A 20,811-nucleotide genomic window follows, 5' to 3' on the forward strand; every position below is an offset into this window, starting at 1 on the left:
TAGAAATCACAATAACTATTGCGGATGGTCGGATGCACATGAATGAATCATGTCATGAGCGGAAGACGCGTATTAAAATATATATTTTTTCTATATGTATATACAGCTGAGCGTTGCCTCAGGCCTATGGGCTCTGTGTACGCCGCAAGATATAATAGACGTGACTATATATTTATATGTGGTCTATATTTTACAAGGAACTTCTTCCGGATGTTGCATGTTTATCAGTCCGTTATTTCGTTAAGTTCCAGCGCTCCATGAACCTCGGCCTCATCTGCTACAGTTGTGCATGAAAGTGCACTAGAAAAACAACCTGTTTCAATACTTTCAATGAACTGAATTGAAATGCGGCAGGCGGGTCGGTCATCGCTTCCACGTATGTAGTAAAGTGTGTATTAGTACAAAAGAGACGAGCGCGCGATGCGGTGGTGCCGACCGCCGACGGAGTGCCGGCCCATAGCGGTTCGTACCCATTCAGTTTCCGAACTCCTAGTTCGTGTCGAGTGGTTTATCGGATCGGTACCTCGTGTCATCTACGTATCTACATTCACACCTCGTCCACTGGATTGCGCTTTAAATAAAAGTAATTCCGGAAATGAATGTCGTAAACTAAGTGCAAGTATGAAAAATATGTATACCGCAGTGTACCTCACGCTGAGTGACTTGTAATTTTGGAACGTGAGAATTATTCGAGTGTTTGCGGGAAGAGTTTCAATTATTCTAGGTGAGCTGTCACTATATACTACTTACATCAAAACTTTTTAACGAAACAGTCTCGTTTTATTTTATTTATTATTTAATTATAAAGAATAATCATGTTTATTATTAATGTTTTAAAAGTTCTCCCCTCATTGCTAATTTATGCTGATGCAAATATTAAGGAATTAAAATAACACAAAATATCAAAATTATGATTCATCCTTATTTAATTAATATCAACAAATACCCAACTTCATTCAATCTAACTACGTGAAATTAATCAAGCACACGAGTATCAAACAAAGCACATTACATTGATTTGATCAAAAGCTATAAAAATAACTTCGTTAAAGTTTTTAAACAGATTCATATACCTACCTTAAAGGTACCAAATAAATCTCTCTTGAATGTATAAATCGGAAGAAAGACATTTGCAGATGAACACACTAACAATTTTAGTAAGTATCATAAGTCCGATTATAATAAAGAGTTAGATTCTGAAATTAAGGTAATAAATTAGACTGGAATTTATTAGATTGGATATAAATGTTAAAGTGCAACCCAGATCTAGCTAAATATTGGCATTCGAGTCTTGTAACTATTGGATTCGTCTACCCCAATGATATCTATAGACTTTATTATAAACAATGTAATATCACCTCTTGCGCAAAGTAAAGATTATTCTTTCTTCCTTCTTTCTTATCTTGTATCATACATACATTTAGTTGTTACATACTTTAATTGGTTTTAGTAAAATATATCGCCGTTGATGTCTTTTTTAAGAAAAATCTTACAAAATAGTCACCAACGAGTTTGAAACGTCGAAACATCAAAATTCTAGAAATTTCACACGAATCAACATCAAATACATAAGAAATTAGCTAGATATCTATTTATCTAGATTATTTCATTTTGCTACATCCATCCAATAAGTATAAGGAAAGCTTAGAACATGTGTATGTTCATTGGTAAATTTAAAAAAGAAATAGACATCAGGAACCATAAAATGTTTACGAGTGTAATGAAAAATTAAATTAATTTACATATATAATATATTACATATATTTAAACATACATATAACATACGTATAATATATAAATGTGTTAACCAAAAACAAATTGGTAATCGAGTGTTGTCCTGTAAGTAAAATATTTTTGTAATTAATTTTCCGAAGAGAAATTTCATTCGTTTATATTCATAATATTTAAGTTATTTTTAAATAATGAAAGACATACCGTGTTAACGGTCCAACTTATACGTTATCTTACTTAGGTACCTATTATCGTTAATCGCGCTATGACAATAGGTAATTGCTTTAAATAAACTTATTTTTGACATCATCAATAAGTGAAACATTGTATCTTGAATTCTATATACAGAATAATTTAATTCTAATATACAGTCGAGAAATAAAGAAATTTAATTTTATAGTTAAAAGATTGGAAAACTGAATCAATAGACACATAAAACGCATAAAATTTCTTATCGTGCCTTGCCAACAGCAATTATTTGGTCGTAAAATAAGTACAATCAACTGCGCCCAAACACACTATTTGTACGCAAACTAACCCGCGTGACGTTAGTATGGGTAGCACTTAACTATCTCACACAAGAAAGTACCTAAATACACTTACTTAATGAATCAATGAAAATGTGGGTAATTTATATTACTGCCAATAAAAAGCTATTTGTAGCTCGGAAGAAGTACAGTTTTTACAACAGACTCTTTGCAGAACTCAATTATAAAGAAACATACCTTCGAAAAATAAAAATTTCCATACCTACAAACTGTGAAAAAATTTGACAACATTCTACACCGGCCGGAAGCCACCGGTAAAACATTATATTTATGATGAATTTCAAATAAGCGATTGTATGTCTGTTACTCATCTTAATGAAGCGTTACCATGGCATTGTTCGGTACAAAGGATGTTGTGTTCAGAGCCAGCACAATCGCATAATCGGTATGATGCAATGTTAGTACTCTGTTATAAACCATTGTCCAAATCGAATACCTAAATCTTAGTTTTAACTAAGGTTTAACCACCCATTTCTGTCCGGGGTCCCGCACTAGTAGTTCCCAGAACTCCTTCGTCAACTTCCTATCTACTTTATATATAACTAGCGACCCGCCCCGGCTTCGCACGGGTGCAAAATTATAAATGTTATTATACATAAAAACCTTCCTCTTGAATCACTCTACCTGTTACAAAAAACCGCATCAAAATCCGTTGCGTAATTTTAAAGATTTAAGCATACAGACAAACAGACTAAAATAGCGACTTTTTTTATACTATGTAGTGATAACTGTCTGTAGGATAAATTTTAGCGAAATACCTACATTTACTCGTATGTTTGCACTTATTGTAAAGGTCAAATTAAATAAAATTCATCAATGCAGAGTGACAGACATCGATAAATATTTAAAATAAACCCATGTTATAATTTCTTGATTTTCGTAATGTCTATCAAATTTGATATTTACTAATTTAAATATTATATATTTTGGGTCAAATGATTCTACGACTATTTTTCTCCAAAATTAAATATAAATTCAAATATTTACTCGTCTACATTTTGAAGAAACGAGTAAGGTGCTAGTTAAAATGTGTGATGCGCAGAAAGGGACAGGTTCAAATCCCACCTCAGTCATGAACCAATGACTATTTGCCAAGTTATGTAAATTAGTTCGAATTCTAACTGATGCCCTTACGGTGAGGGAAAACATCGAGAGGAAACCTGCACATTCAGGCAACTGGATGTGTAACCATTAAATATCCAATACGGGTTAGGTTTACCTGCGAAGGTAGCAGAGGTTTTTACTCACCCAATCTAGGTTCCATGTTCTAAGGCATACCCCTGCTCCTCACCAGAGAGGTAAGGATTCAACCGAAACTAAAGCCAGGAGGAATAACCAAACTTAAATGTTTATTAATTCTTCCCAATAAACTAATTGTTCCACCTATACCTAACGTAATTTTTCCACTTTTCTATTAAAAAGGAAAGAATTAGCTGAATATGGAAGCGGTGTGTGGGCGCAGCGACGCCGCATGCGAGATGCGCGTGCTATCAGCCGCCTTGCATTCGCTGCATCTCTACTGCGCGACCATTTCCACTGCGCTCATATGCTGCTGCGCACCCGCTCACATGCACTGGTAGGTATCAATTAAATATATACAGAACAATCCGTCCGTCTATAGTCCTATTTTGATTCATCGATTGCATCGATTCCGCTGATCAAATTCGATCATGTCTGTGATGATAATTAGGTAACGTGGTTATATCAGTTTGTGAGAACTTCGATTCATAGGGCTTATAGAAGATAAGAAACGTAAATTGTTTTTCACTATTTATGAAGCTTGTTCAATAGTTTATCCTTACAATTTCGAAAGGGCGCAAAGGCAACAAAGACGCAGCAGTAATGGTTATCTGTGACACAGTAGGTCCCGGGTTTGAACCTTGGCCAGGACATGATGAGAAACGAACTTTTTCCTATTGGTCTGGGTATTGGATTCTTATCTATATATTATAAAATTATAAATTATGGTATCATCAGTAATACGTATATTTATTTATTTGATTACTTACACAAATGAAATATAGATTTCCGTGTGAAAAGTACACGAACTAGATACATTCAAGGATATTTTTTCTTTATTTGGGTAAAATTACAGGTTTTCATTTTTAATTCGATCGATGGAGCTATTGGTTCGGCCGTGAAAGTGGAATAACCAACTAACTTTCTCATTTATAGCATAGTGGCTAATAGGTTTTAAATATTTAATGTGTACTTGACGGTAGCATAGCAACTAGGCCAAGGACTCAACCAAACTGTCTTAATTTTTTACCTTTTACCCTCAGCCGCCGCAGATGCAATAAAAAGAACCATCCGAAGAGGTGTTTAACTATTATTGTGTGGTAACAAAATTCAGAACATTGTGGTTTTTATTTTATAATAGTGCGAATTAATGTTCTCGGGTGTACTACATTCCGATATACGTATTCTATAAACTAGTTAGGTACTACTTACTGACTAAGTGATAGGCTTATCAACTTGGGATTCTTCTTTTAGGCGATGGGCTAGCAACCTGTCACTATTTGAATCTCAATTCTATCATCAAGCCAAAAGCGAACGTTGCCTATCAGTCTTTTCAAGACATTATTTTTATTTGTATCGAATAAACTCAAAAACGAATGGAATGATATAACATCAGGTAGAACAAATTTTGCGAATACGCCATTTCTGTAGAAATTAATAGCCTGTAACATTGCAGGCAAGAACAGCGATGGCGAGGCCAAGATTTGCGCGGTGTCACCAGCCTCATGCTGTGCGCTGTATGGATCAGCGGCGCGGCGGCGGCCTCGCTGCGAACCGACACGGTGCAGCTCGTGGCTGCGCTGATGCCGCCGCTGGCCTGGCTAGCCGCTGCCGCGCTACACGTCGCACTCTGGACCCGCCGCACTGGCCCCCCCCACCTCTACCTCGCCATCTACTGGCTGCTCACAGCAGTCTCCTCAGCATCCATTCTCTGGAAACTTCTAGACTCTGGTGCCTCACCGGCGCACATAGAACCATACATACATGGACTTTCAACTGTACTAGCATTAATAATATTTGGAGTAGATTGCGTCTGTTTTTACGATGAGGTGAGTTCTGCCAAATTTTTCTCTTATTAACATAATAATTACTTCCTCATTTGCAATTAAATACAAACTTACTTAAGTAATTGGGTCAGCCGCAATAAAATCATAATTACCACTTGTATGTATGGTAATGAAAAGTAGATCGTGGTCAGCTTTCTGAAGATATTGTACGGCTAGTATGGCAACAACGCTAGCGTGCGCAACGTGGTATGATATGATATATTTATATGGGCGACGACCGCGAGCATGCATGCATACCGGGGGATAATTAGCCCGGACGGCGAGGCGCGACTGCACGCACCGCAAACCTGCTAGCTGCTGCTTCCGGAGGCCACCGACCCACAGGCCCACATTCAAAAACAAGGAATTTTTAAAAATGAGACACCACAGAGCTATAAACAAAAACCCTGCTTAAGAACGCGGTATGTAAGTCATTATTGCACTATTGCATAATAATGTTGAACCATATAATGAACATCGTCTCCTGCCTATGGATCAACATGCGTCAGCGATCAACAACTACTGAACGTACCTAAATTATAGCGATGGAACTGACTCATCAGCTGACAGAGACAATTAAACGCAGGACTAAGCTAAGAAGCTTATCGCGAAGTGACATACCTACACGGTGAATTTTTTAACAGTTTGTGGGGTTGTAACATTTCGTTTTATCACGTGTATTTGCCTAAAGGGATAAAACAGAGGTTTTAATGGCACACAAACCACGTAATAGGTATACTTTAGGATTTGTAGGTGTGTTTATAATAGTTATAATAATAATGAAATAAACCTACCTATTATTATTAGAGATCGGATATTCGGATGCATATTTACCTAAAGTTGGTGTGTTGGGTTAATATGGAACGTACTTCTGTACCTCAAAAATTCCGGGATTCGGCATTGATACACTTAATGTTCTAATTAGTTAATTTTGTAATTGCAGTAGGTATCTGCCAAATGCAGGCACATTTTATTCATGGAAATGTTTGAATTTGGTACCTACATATTCAAGATAATCAAATATGTAGGTTGTAGGTAGCAGTTAGTAAGTACTTCGTGAAAGCGGAAATTGTGTATGTTGAAGTGAACACATGCATAGCAAACCTAATGCCCCAACAAAGTCCAGTTAACATTTTGCATTAATGAGAATATGTAATGTACTTATATCTACAATACATACGTGTTACTAAGTATTAAGTATACAAATAAAGATTTGAATTATCAGAGGTTGAAATATCCCAAAGGAAGAAAATGTTTAATTAAAAAAACCTGTTAGACTCGCGCACCATCATCATGTTTGTTACTTAAATATTAATTTTTTATATTCTCCCTTCTAACTGTTTTTTGAAATTGACCAAAAATTGCTTTAAAATATGTAGAAATGCCATGCATGTCTTGGGTTTTTATAACAACGCCATCTAACGCAAATAGAACTGCATAACACGTTGCATGTCCATCATCTCGTAATAAGTTCAGAGGAATTAATTACCAGATTACTCCTATCAATCGTTATAGCTACTCTTGCATGTAGAATTTTTTTATTCAATTAAAATATAAAACAAAACATAAAAATGGGAAATTGTGAGTCATTATGATAGTCAGACAGACGCCAGACGCTGGGACGATGGCGCCGCAGTTCTTAGTCTCACATTACTGACTTATTGTGTGCAACGAACCCATTATAGCACATTCATGGCTTTGGGAATTAAAACCTAAACAACTATGTACCAATTTTAGAGCAAATACAACTTATGTCTCCATTCATTATGGTCTGTTGCCTGCTAAGCAACCAGTCAACCATGGTATGTGGCTGGACCTTTCTAGCGAAATTCATATAACAATTCGTAACTTAAACTTAGCAATTTTATGCTTAACGATGCTTATATTTCAGGTTACGAAACGATCAAGAAGGCATCAAAATTCTACCACTAAAAACCATAATGTTCCGTATAAGCATAGTAGCTCACATTTCTTTTCGAAAATCACATTTTGCTGGTTGAATTCCCTGTTGTGCAAAGGCTTTGATTCTCCTTTAGAAAGTGAAGATTTAGGAGACGTGCCAGACGACGAGAGATCAATAAGTTACTATCATATATTCCGAAAAATTTATTGTGGTCGCAAGGTAAACAATATCTACAATAATACATCTACTTACTTTTATATGAGAAAAATAGAAATAAGTATTTAATATTTATTGAATCTATGTAATTTAAATACAGGGTATTTTCAGAACAGAATAAAGAAGAATCAGAAAACGAACATTTGGCGTTGTTACGCGCGCATGGTGTGGCCCAACTTTTATATCGCGGGCGTTTTGAAACTTATCAGCGACCTGATAAGCGTAGTGCCGCCTCTAGGATTGGCAATAATTTTGCAGTTTATTGAAGGACCACTCGATACTTATGACGTCAACGCGCCAGTAATATTTAGAGAATTTTTCAGTAACGGCTATATTATATTAGTTATAGTAACGATGGCACTTATAACGCAAGCTATTCTTTCACAAAATTCTACTCATATGGTAACTGTAGAAGGAATAAGACTGAAAACTGGTTTGCAGGTAATATTGCTTACTATATTTTATTTTACCTATAATCTTATCTACTTTGTATCAACAAAACTAAAATAAAGATTTTCAGGGCATGCTATTTGACAAGTGTATGCGATTAGCACCGTGGTCTACGACAGACTTCGAAGAGGATGAAGAGTCGCCGCTATTGCACACCCCAGAAGAGGCTGCGTGCACCCCGGCCGGTGTACTTACTAACCTTATGTCCCAAGACACGTACAACATCATGTCTTGTGTGTGGATATGCCATTACATCTGGGCGATACCCTTGAAGGCTAGTACTAGACTTAATTGGGATTAAGTACAGTCCAAGCTCTTAAGATAACAATATTCTAAAATTTCAGGTTATTGTCATTCTATACCTGCTCTATACTAAGCTTGGAATAAGCGCTATAATAGGAACTGCTGTCAGTGTAACATTAATAACTCCCTTGCAATTTTATATTGGAAAGAAACTGTCTGATAATTCAAAGGATATCGCAAAATGTACAGATCACAGACTTGCGAAAATCACAGAGATTCTGCAAGGGATAAACGTGATAAAGTTATATGTGTGGGAAGACTTATTCAAGGAAAAGATATTGAATCTTAGAGAAGTGGAACTTAAGTTATTAAATAAAGATTCGATTTATTGGAGCTTCTTAAGTATGTACTCAAAATAAACATACATATTATTCATGAAATATTTATATCACGAAAAAATTAATAGTTTATTTATATTTCAGCCTTCACCACACAAACGTCGACTATTTTGGTTACAGTAGTAACATTTACAGTTTATTATTTTTTGGAAAACAACAAAAACCTGACTGCCGTTAACGTGTTTGCTGGTTTGGCTCTATTCAATCAGCTGACAGTACCCCTACTTATATTGCCTGTGACAGTTTTAATGGTCATTCAGGCAAAGGTAAGTTAGGGAACTATTATTTTAACTTAACGCCTTGTATTTATATTCCCTGACGTAACACTACCAGTAAATAAAGGGTACAACTTTTTTAGGTCAGTACACAGCGAATTCACGATTTCTTGGATCTGCCTGAATCTAACAACGTGAAAGAAGACGTTGATGAAAGCTTGAAAACGCCATGTGATATTTTTAATGAAGCTTTTATTGATGTTAGTCCGGAAGAAAAGACGTCAACAGACCAAAATGACGAAGTTATTGAAACAGAAGACCAATTTTCAGACGAGGAAAATAGTAATCTCAAACCAGGGTACGAGTACCTGGCTCGGTTTCGAAATGCAGCCTTTTCTTGGGGAATGAAAAATGAAGCTTTACTAGAAATAGACGATTTAGATATTCCCACCGGTAGGTAGTTAAAACAAATTTATGGAGATGAGATTAATAAATAAATTATTAATATTTTACAAAACCTGGAAAATAACGCTACTACATCTTCAGGAAAATTGATAATGGTGGTCGGCGAAACCGGGTCTGGGAAGAGCTCACTGTTGTCGGCTATCCTCGGGGAAATGTACCTGGAACGAGGTGACGTCAACTACCACGGGTAAGTTAATTTCTACGGGTAAGTAAAGTCCTCTCTTGTGACTTGCAATTTTTTGAATCCCCAAATTAATTAACCCGTGTAGGTATACGCGTACTTGCTTTGTATGGTCGGATGTAGTACCTACGTTGAAATAATAATCATGAGGAAAATACACATAGGTATCTTGTTAATTAAATGAAAAAGAAATAACGAAACTAGCTTTGTCTTTTTTAGAATCGAACCCGTCGATGCTAAACTTGAACAAAACAACTAAGTTATTAATAAACCTCATGTATATTTATACCAATGTTCAAAACTCGTGGCCCCATTCCTTTTAAAACTTTTAATGACTTCAACATGAATAACTAGGTATTTAGGTTATATTAAGAAGAACTATCGATACCTCCTTATTTTTCTCTTAGTCATTCTTTTCCATAGCATAGCATACCTAAATTTTATTAATCAGTTTTGAATTTCTGGCTTTTGCTATCAGTAACTCGTAAATGTATGCAACACACAGAGAGCGTAACTACACATATAAAATTTATGTTACATAAATTGGTCATAAAATGTAAACACATGTTAAAACAACCTAAGTCTCAGTACCAACCTTTAATGAATTAAATATACACATGGTGCTAGATATAAGGAAAACAATAACTATGAGTAATATAATAAATTGACCTATGTAAATAAAAATAGACTGTTTGTCTGTTAAAAGTAACCTTATTATTACTTTTCAGACGGTTTAGTACTTGGTATTCAGGTCAACCTCCTTGGCTGCTAGAAGGCTCTGTTCGGGATAACATAGTGATGAACGGCGCCTGGTGCCAGCAGAGATACGCGCGAGTGCTGCGCGCGACCGGTTTGCGACCAGACCTGCAGCTTTTACCCGGTGAGATGGGGCCACTAATTAGAACACGACCTACTAGATACTAGTCTAGTAATGTTAACCTGAGATAGACAAGTCCGCATGTTTCTTGTTAGAAAAGATACTCTTCCAATTCCACTAGCTGTGCTAACGCATAAATAATCTAACGATAAAGATTATAAATGAGCATCCCTTACATTTACCAAACAATCTGTCTCCTGGATTTCAATTTATATGTAAGGTACATGTCATAAAATATTTAAATATTTGCTAACACGAAAAGTGGACAGGTGTCTGACCACGTCTGATAAGCTTGAAAATATGTAGTTCATGTAATGCTTAAAAACTCCATTCAAACAAAGAAGCAAGTCTATTATACATACATTTCCAAACACAAGTATTTTATACCTACTTAAATGGAGGACCCAATCATATATGAGCTATTGTAAAAAAGAGTCTAATAAAGATATTTATTTATTTATACATATACTTACTGTCTTCAGATGGTGATAGTACTCATCTGGGCAGTCATGGAGCTCCTTTGTCAGGTGGACAGAGAGTACGCGTGTGTCTGGCGCGCGCGTTGTACTCCAACGCTTGCCTGCTGGCGCTCGACGAGCCGCTCGCTGCCCTCGACGCAGCGCTCGCTCGGCACGTGGTTGCTCGCGCGCTCGTTCCAGCCGCTCGCTCCGGCCGAACTGTAATCGTCGCTACCAATAGACTGGAGTTGATGCATTACGCTGATTTGGTTGGTAATTTCTTTAGTCCCGGGTACATCCACCTACACGAAGCGACTGCCGGCTTTTATCCGCAATGTTGCAATGCAACCTTTGTCTTAAAAACTTATCCATCAGAACCTTACCCGTATTATAATTGTTACTAAAATAAACATTGAAATATTAGTGGTTAGTTAAAATTTAATGCCCATTTATTAAATATTTTTGTAATTTATTTTCTTTGATTTATTTAACTAGATAATTGCAATGGAAGACGGTCGCGTGTGTGAGATGGGTCGCGCTGGATGCGGCGGAGAAGGCGCGCTCGCCCGCTGGGCCCAGATAGCCGGGTCGGCACGCGCAGCGGCGGCGCGCTGTGGTGCCGGTCCTCCCGGTGGCTCCGCTAGAGAAAGGGACCGGTTGCGACGAGCGCTCACAAAGGCCAAATTTCAGCGGACTAATTCGGATGACACTACGGTATACCGCTCCATTCATTCAAAAACACAGATATACATTTATAGAGTATACATACTTAGGTACACAGGACTGACAACAAAAACAGCGTTAGAACGATTCTTTAGTTAAGGACATTTTCTTGTGATAAAACTTATAATGTTGTTTGGTCAAGGTTTTTTAACATATTCTGAAGTTATGAACATGATTTTAGCTGGGAATCAGTGAGGCAGCGGGTGCGCACCTATTGGCAGAGGTTCCAGCACGTGCGGCGGGCAGTTGGCGACGCGTGCGGCGCGTGCGTACTTCCCTCACTCGTCAGCTATCATCCCCACCGCCCTCCTTGCAACACAAGTTAGTTACAACTCATTACGAAATAATAATACTCTACATTGCAACTTAAAGTAAAAAAAAAAACGGTACATCTGTTTCCTTCCATGGTATTGCAATCGCTTTGAAAATACTCATTTAAAGATTCATTTGAAGGTATTAGATAATCTGTAATGTGTCCCGTAGATATGTTTTTATTTAAACCACTTTGCTTTTCCTCTGTCTGTAGATGGCGCCGCGAAGTGAGGCGCGCTGTGAGTGCGGATGCGAGCGACGCGGCGCTGCGAAGGGAGGCTAGTCTGCTAAGGAGACTGTTTAGACCTCGACCACACCGCACTCTAGCTAGGTATGGTATATGATGGCAGATAAAGCTGATTATTCATGGCATTATATGGCCGTGGCCTGGTTAATGTCTCACATCACATTGAAATTTTTGTTATTCTCAATAGAACATAAATTTGATTAAACACATCTGAACATATGACATTTTTGTATTCACAGTTTTAGTTTTTTAACTATTAGATGTTTTAATGTGAAGGCACTAACGATACTAGGGAGTTAGGGACGATTCAATATTTGTAGGCTCTCTGGTGTTCTGTTCGGACTGCATACTTTTGGGAAAATGGCGTGCTGCTTTTTTGCTTAGAAAATAAAATAATATGTAGGTAATAACTAACTCTCTTTCTAAATCGTTTTCAGATGGACCCCGCGCACTTTACGACGTCTATTGAGCAACGAGTCTGATGCAAACAACGAAGAAATGCATAACAACGGTATTATCATTACAAGTTTAAATATTTCAAACCTAAACGTTAAAAAAGTTCATCGAACATTGACATCATAAGGATACGTAATTGAAATTACATTACCTTCAATTACGTATCCAAAGTAGGACTTCTCGGACATTTCTTTTTTCAGATTCGTGTGTGACCTACACGTGTCGTATATCCTCTTGTTGATTTCACTCCTCATACTTACATAACTGTAATATTTTCAGAAATCCCCGATGAAACGACAATCGAATCAGCTTACACTTCAATCAAATCGAATGGCATGGAGACCCACACCGTGATTAATACTAACACACATGAAAAAGAAAAAATCGAAAGTGGTGTTAGTGAGGTAATAACAAAGGACTGTTAGTTACCTGCATGATGCAAAGAAGTTTTCAATTATTCATGCTGTACATCAATCTTTGTTTCCCGGGACTTAAAATGGGAATATTTTTGTGCATTGGGAGTACCTAACCATTTGGATGATACTACTATTGTGTCAACTTATCAGATCACGTTCATAACTTGCACGTTTGTAATTTTCATTTTAGAAGAGGGAAAAAGGTAGTTTCATATAACAATATATAACAATAAGTCATAAATAATTTTCTCGTACCCTTACACGGAGTCTGAAACTGTTGATTGTTTGGTCTACGAATAGTTCGACGACAAATATTTTTGTCCTCGGGCATCCTACCGAACAACGCTTTTCATCTTCGAACTAAGTACAATAGAACAGACTCTTTTGAATCGTTCAAAGATGAAATGTGCTGTCTCATTTCGCTATGACGAAAAATAACAAACAGACAGTTTTTAGCTCATACAAACTTGTGGCTACCATCATGCTTTCCATACTTTATACCTTCTGAACTATTGCTACTAAAACCTTGAAGAACCTCTCTCTTTCCAAACTTTACAACAATATCTGGTAAGTCACCGCCTGTATCACCTACAAGCAGTCGAGTTTGATGAAAATCTTTCGGTTTTCAGTTGCCAATATGGTGGGAATACGGACGGGCGTGTCGCTGGTGGAGCGTGGCATTTTGGGTGGCGGCGGGCGCCGCGCAAGCGTTGGCGCTGATGGCGGACTACTGGCTTACTCGCACTGTCGCGGACAATGCACAAGCTCAACTTGAAGATGAACAGGTGAGGGAAGATCCATAATAGACCCGCTGTTTTACCTTTTTCTTTGCAACTTTATCATACACTAGCGACCCGCCCCGGCTTCGCATGGGTGCAAAATTATAAATGTTATTATACATAAAAACCTTCCTCTTGAATCACTCTACCTGTTACAAAAAACCGCATCAAAATCCGTTGCGAAATTTTGATTGAAGATTTTTAAGCATACAGACAAACAGACTAAAATAGCGACTTTGTTTTATACTATGTAGTGATCTTGGTCCTGGTTGCTTTCTCTCCGACTGGAGTTCCCCTGTAATCGCGATCACCGCGATTGGAATCATGATTATAATTACACATCAAATCTTAACAAACCTTAAGAATATCGATTAGCATTAAATCTATGTCATAGACTCACGACGACGAACATTTTGTTTGCAACATAGGTGTTAACTTGTAACAACAACATATCTTTAAATCTTGTCTTTACGCAGATGTGGAGGCGCGTGCAGACCTACTGCTTTTGGAGCGGAGCGTGCGCGTGCGCGGGTGGAGCAGCTCAAGCGGCCGGCGCGGCGGCGGGAGCACGGGCGCGCCGGCGGCTGCACGAGCAGCTGCTGCACGCCACGCTACACGCGCCACTGAGACACCACCACACGGTGCCCGCCGCACAGCATCTCCACAGATTCTCTGCTGATATACAGATCGTTGATAAGGTTAGTTCCACCACTTAGTTCAAAAAGTTAGTCGATTTAACAATTTTAATTATTTTTAATCGATTTTTATGCACGAAATTCTTTGTGATTTCTTAACAAAAATTACCTAATATGCTTGTGATCTAATATCGATTCGATCTTTATAAATACAGATCTTCAAGGTTGTGTGAAAAAGTTTTAACGAAGCGAATGTTCTTTAAATTTCAGAGGCTTCCCATTGCGATAACACGTTGGGCTCAGTTGGCGCTTCTTTGTGGAGCGGCCATGCTGGTCAATGCAGTAGTAGCACCATGGAGTCTACTGGCGATGTTACCTGCCTTGTTTTTGTACTTTGGCCTTCAGACGATTTACCTTTGTAACGCCAGGTAAACACAGAATCATTATTTTTTTAAATTGGAATAATTCTATAGTTAAGCTAGCATTGGGATGATGACACGTGACTAACTTTGGCATCAATAGACTTATTTAATCTCTTTTAAAATGGTTACCTAAGTACCTTAGCCCAATGAGGGAAATCCACTAAAAAATTCAGATCAAAAGCGGTATAAACCACAAGCACAGTAAGCTATTAAAAACATAATAACTGCATAGTACCTATATGCATAGTTCCTTCAAGGGTCGTGGTAAGTAGGTATCAAGTTGTAGGTAATCTTTGTCTACCACTTCGGGACAGAGGCATGATAAGTTCGTATATACATAGTACTAACTAAAGCAGTTTCTACTAGTAGTCAAGCAACTATATGAAACATTACAACAAACGTTACAGAGAACTACAGCGAATGGAGGCTCAAAGTGCATCGCGAGTGGTATCCGCAGCGGCGGAGACGAGCGCGGGCGGCGCGAGCGTGCGCGCGGGCCGGCTACAGGCGCACATGCGCGCCGTCTTCCAGCGCAGGCTCGACGCCAACCACAACGCGCTGCTGCTCATCAACGCTGCTAATCGATGGCTCGGTCTGGCCATGGTAATATCTTCAGTTTTTCTGTTTCTGAACTTTCGACGTGGAGTAACATCGTGAGGGAACCTTGTGCAGGTTCAGGGCTTCAGGCTTCTGGATGTGTTTAATGTACCCATGATCCAAAATGGGTTAGGTTCCACTGCAAAGCTAACAGAACTCGGCCAGGAAGGACTTAATGTAAAAACCTGACATACCCAATCCAGGAACGTGATCATAGGCGCACCTCGGGTTCCTATGCGGAAAGATGAAGGTTTATTACGAATACTTGTTTTTACTTTGTGAGGTTCCTATTTCATAATGTTTTTTTATACAGCTCAGTTATTCCGATAGGCGAATATAAATTCAAATAGCAGTTTTTAAATTACTAAGTAGACTGAGTGCCTTTTCACTCCCACATGACTCTTATAGGACCTAGTGGGCGCTTGCAGCGTGAGCGTCTCATTATGCGTGGCGGTGGTGGGCGGCAGTGGGGCGGCGGCGGCCGGGCTGGCGGGGGCCTACTCGCTGCTACTGCCAGCTTACCTGGCGCACCTCGCCAAGTGCCGCGCCGACCTTCATCTACAGTTGGCCGCTGTTGAGCGCATCCGCGATGATACCAATGTGCCGCAGGAAGACTATAGAGACGACTGTAAGTTGTACATTCGAATAATAGTTCCGGTGGCCTACTAGCTACTACTGCCGCCAAGTGCGGCGCCGACCTCCATCCGTCCGCGACCAATGCTGCAGGAGAACTGTACCTGACTAAACCGCCTAGATTTTTATTTGAAGGCAGTGTACAGTACAATTACTCTTTTTGCACTACAATAAATTACACGAAACTCACAATCATGTATTAAAAACACAGCAGCAAAAGGTGACCTTATCACTAAAATCTCTTCCAGGTAACCTGTAAGTTGTGTATAAAACTTCACCCAGATAATTTGTAATCAGAGATTAGCAGGTGGCGTTGAGTTAACTTTCCTAATAGCCTTTTCTATTGTCAACATCAACCTACATAAATATGTTATAAATACTAGAAACCTACATAAACATACCTAAGATAAATCACATACCCAGGATGGACACTGAACCAGAGTTATAAGTAAGAGTGTAGATAAGGAAACATGTTTTATATTGTTTTTATAGCAACTTAAAACGTAAAAAAGACTAAAACAAAACAAAAATGAAACAAACGAACAAGTATCGTAATATTATAGCGACTTCATTATTGATAACATTGCCTTTACAGATATGAGTAAGATAACATGTGTAAAAATTTTATCCCTTTCTTCACAGGCCCCTTACCATCAGACTGGCAAAGAAATGGAAAGATAGAATTCGAGAATGTCAGCATCCAATACGAGCCTGGAACTCAGCCGGTACTAACCAATATCAACCTGTCCGTTACACCAGGCCAAAAGGTAGGTACGATCGCGTTCATATCTGCAGTCATAGTTTTAAAACTCTTACGGGTTGAAATAGTGTGCCCTGTGTTTCCACTAGATTCACACACCCATGCATATATTGCAAGAAACATATTCCATCAAATGAATACGCTCTTTAATACCAATGATTGTCTTAGCAAAACAGTATTATTATTCAACTATGACATTTAACATAACAAAACAGAAAGAGACAGCAATCAACGATGGCCGAACTGGGCCCGATATTGTCGATCGAGAAATCATCGTCTGTCATTATTTGCTTAAGATTTGCCTATAGAGAAAGAGCCTGCGACTACCAGACTTGTTGTTTATTGTGTTTGTTACAGGCTATAACCAGAATTCTTGTTTATTGTGTCTTTTGTGAGTGACAGCGGTGACCGCAAGCTATAAAGTTTTGCGAACTATGACTGCAAATATGAACGTGAGCATTGTGAACGTGCATTCTTGTAACTTTACATTCTAATTTGTAGGTCTTACATTATTACAAAAAAATAAATAAACTCTTGTAATTTTTATGTATCAAAATTCTATGAATTAACATTGGCGGCTTTTTTTTATTTATATATTCAGGTGAAAGTCATCAGGTATAAGTTATACGGTATAACCCCAACCTTGTGTTTTCCAATTTGTAGATAGCAATTTGCGGTCGAAGCGGCAGCGGCAAATCCTCACTTCTACTGTCTTGCGCCGGCGCGACCTTCGTAAGCAGCGGGCGGGTTGTGATTGACGACCAAGATTCGGCGCGAGTGCCTCTCCGCACTCTTCGTCATCGAATCGTAGTGCTACCACAAGAGGCCACCATGTTCTCGGGAACGTTACGAGAGAACCTAGACCCGCTTGCAGTACACACAGATGAGGAAATATGGCAGAGCCTGAGAACGGTCGGACTGTACGAGTTTGTCTCCGCTCAACCAGCGGGATTAGGTATGCCAACATTTGAATCTACCTCAATTGGGCGTTATTTTATATACTTAGGTACCAGCTTTTTAAACGTAAAAACATTTCCCTCCATATACCAGTCCTACCGAGTAATAGTTCAAACACTGCTAAAGTAATAGTAGAGTAATAGTTGGTAAACACTGTATACATCAAATATTGTACTGCAGAATGTAGCGTGGGTAAATCTCGTTGTGGCTGGAGCGGCGGGAGAGCGGCGCGAGCGTGCGGGGCGCGGGCGGCGCTGCACGCGGGGCCCGCGGCCGCGCTGCTGCTGGACGAGCCGGCCGCCGCGCTCGACGCGCACGCCGAGCGAGCTCTGCTGGCTGCGCTCGCCAACAACGCGCCCAACACTACCATACTCACAGTTGCGGTTTGTATTCTTTATTATCTTTTGGATAAGTAAGAAAGAAGTATATATAAGAAAGAGGCCAGACTGTTCGTGTTTCTTTTATGTAAATATCACATCAATACACCAAGGTGTCTAATGAATCGAACTGAATAACGTGTCATCAAATAAAAACCATTTTCATTAGCTTGAATTCAATCAAATTAATTGAAGGTACTATAAATAAGAAATAACGAAGCAATGATGTGCTTCCATTATTTTTCCCTAATGACAATTTTTAAAATAATATATTTATCCGTAGCATCGGATAGCTTCAGTGCGAAATTACGACCGGGCCATAGTGCTGGAAGATGGACACATCATAGAACAAGGAGAGGTGACCGCGTTGCTAGCACAGCCGAGCTCCCGGCTCGCGCGCATGCTCGCCGCCGCTCACTATCACACCTAGCAACAACCGCTCCGCCAAGGAATATAACTGATAAGAGCCAACAGTAATAACCTCAGATAGCAGTCTCATAAAGGATAGTTTCGACGTCGAACGCACTTTTGACGCGATGAGACAAGGTCGTGTAAATCTATTAATGGAATTATATGTTGCCGTGTCATAATGGTAGTGTTCGAAGTCCGAACAAACTTTGTCACATCTTGTCTCAATTGCTTTCATAAAGCTTTATTTAAATTTGTTTCTATCTGTAATCTGTCAGATTGTGGTTTATCTGGCATATATCGTTGGCATGGTCATTATACGATTATGCGTAGTATACTTATATAGACTCATATGCTATTTGACACTTGCTACTATTTGAAATCAATTTAACACGCCAATTCGATGACAGTTTTGATATCCAGTACATAGATATAGTGATTGTAGCAGTTTCTTCGATCTAAACATACAGTCTGATAGTATGTTTAGAAACATATTTCTTTAGTTGTGGTCGACTAGGTTAATACAACTATTGTTTTGTATTTTAAGGTTTTAATAATGTTTGCTCTGTATCAGTATGGATTACAAGAAATTATATCAATCATTATATGACTATAAATTGTTCACTAACTATAAGACTTTGCAGTATTTCCTAATGGTTATAACTTGTTTTATTAGAAATTGTATCGGGCGATAGGTATCCTAGTTAAGTATGATGAAATTGATAGAAAAATATATTCTTTTGCTATATACTCGTATAATCATAGATTGCAGCTACAACTAGCGCCACAAATGTGTAGAATCTGTAACCCTGTCCAGTCCATACTGCCCAACAAATAAAATTGTGTTCATAATTTTAATTTTAATTATAAATAATATGACTTGTACATCACTTGTATGTTTTTAATAAACAAATACAGTAAATTGATTTATCTTTCAGTATATCTGTTCTTCTGACCAGTGCGTGTGTAAATATGACCTCGAAATTTTGCAATGTTAATAAGGTTTTGTTAACGGACTGATCATTTATAAATAAATAGTCTGATAAGAATATTTGTTTCAAATTTATATTTCCAATAGAACAACAATTGCACATAATTCGTTTAAAGCTCACAAGATGCGCTGGCGGCGCTACAAACAGACAACGTGCTACCAGAGTCAACGATACTTCATAAAATTATATCACTACATAACAATTACAACAATATTTACGTTGGCACCAATTTATATAGTAATATAAAACATTTGTGTCACCACACAAATCATATAAAAATATTTACTCCTAGTACTTATGTCAATTTACTTACAGAATACGTAATTTAAAAGAAATCTCGACACGATGAAATATATTTCTTTTCACTTAATTTCTATATTGGTATTCACATGAATTCGGAAAGGACGGGCGGAAGCAATTTGACAATGCTTCACAAATATTTTTATCACAAGTGTTCGAGCCAACAATCCGTAACAAATTGACTGTGTTTAAAATCTTTGGTAAAACTAAAATAGGCGTTAATTTCAATCTGAAAACATGATAAATATAAACTATATATATATATATATATATATATATATATATATATATATATATATATATATATATATATATATATATATATATATAAGAATATATATATATATATATATATATATATATATATATATATATATATATATATATATATATATATATATATATATAAGAATATATATATATATATATATATAATGTGTACAAGGCACAACACAGGCCACATCTTTATTACATACATTTGGTACACCTCGATCATTATTAGTACTAGTTAAGAGATTTTTACAAATTCGTCTTTTTTATATTTTTGTACTTTATGCATAAAATATCAATGAAACATGAATGACTGTAATCACAGCAGACATGTCTCGCAAACGGAATTGTGCGTATTTGACTTGAGTGTTACTGATCAAAAAGTGAACACCAACATGTTGAACATCAAAAAGTCCTCCAACAAATACCTCCCATTACACCGTATTAATTTATATGCACATGTGACCCTCGACTGGCTTCCCAATTAAACTTACAGTAATGTAAGCTACACAATCTGGCAGTATAATACTTAAGTACCGCTTGTTATAACATTACAATTTTGGTGGTATTTCTCGCTGTATAATGTAGATCGTTTTTTGTTTAAGCCCTTTAACCATAAAACCCTGTAACCGAAAGAGCAATAAATTCTCAGTGTTTCTTTAGAACTTGACCTAATTGTGACTAAGGTATACTCGTGATTTATACCAGCACGCAGTAACAATATCAGCCGAGTTTCTCATAATATATGTACATGATATCAGAAATAATTTAAATGAG

The 20,811-nt window shown here is 37.7% G+C and overlaps 1 protein-coding gene across 4 annotated transcripts; it reads left to right on the forward strand.

Moving 5' to 3' along the window:
• The first annotated feature begins 412 nt into the window (after positions 1 to 412).
• Positions 413 to 19,402, forward strand: LOC106131851 (ATP-binding cassette sub-family C member Sur). 4 transcript variants are annotated; one of them, XM_060954885.1, is made up of 26 exons: positions 413 to 724; positions 3,702 to 3,855; positions 4,975 to 5,347; positions 7,236 to 7,466; positions 7,575 to 7,904; positions 7,984 to 8,187; positions 8,258 to 8,558; positions 8,639 to 8,820; positions 8,913 to 9,222; positions 9,316 to 9,421; positions 10,144 to 10,295; positions 10,775 to 11,019; positions 11,246 to 11,464; positions 11,655 to 11,794; positions 12,000 to 12,116; positions 12,470 to 12,543; positions 12,768 to 12,892; positions 13,534 to 13,689; positions 14,160 to 14,381; positions 14,589 to 14,746; positions 15,148 to 15,343; positions 15,746 to 15,965; positions 16,613 to 16,737; positions 17,394 to 17,685; positions 17,868 to 18,070; positions 18,348 to 19,402. In XM_060954885.1, the coding sequence occupies exons 2-26, from the start codon at positions 3,719 to 3,721 to the stop codon at positions 18,492 to 18,494; spliced, it is 4,965 nt and encodes a 1,654-aa protein (XP_060810868.1). In that variant the 5' UTR covers positions 413 to 724; positions 3,702 to 3,718; the 3' UTR covers positions 18,495 to 19,402. The 4 variants fall into 4 exon arrangements, with proteins under 4 accessions (XP_060810868.1, XP_060810869.1, XP_060810870.1 ...); XM_060954886.1 differs by having other exon boundaries at positions 446 to 462; XM_060954887.1 differs by lacking the exons at positions 413 to 724; positions 3,702 to 3,855; positions 4,975 to 5,347 and having other exon boundaries at positions 7,336 to 7,466; positions 7,564 to 7,904.
• The last annotated feature ends 1,409 nt before the right edge of the window (positions 19,403 to 20,811 follow it).

Source organism: Amyelois transitella, chromosome 5 (assembly GCF_032362555.1).
Source record: "Amyelois transitella isolate CPQ chromosome 5, ilAmyTran1.1, whole genome shotgun sequence".
In the NCBI taxonomy this organism is placed as follows: domain Eukaryota; kingdom Metazoa; phylum Arthropoda; class Insecta; order Lepidoptera; family Pyralidae; genus Amyelois; species Amyelois transitella.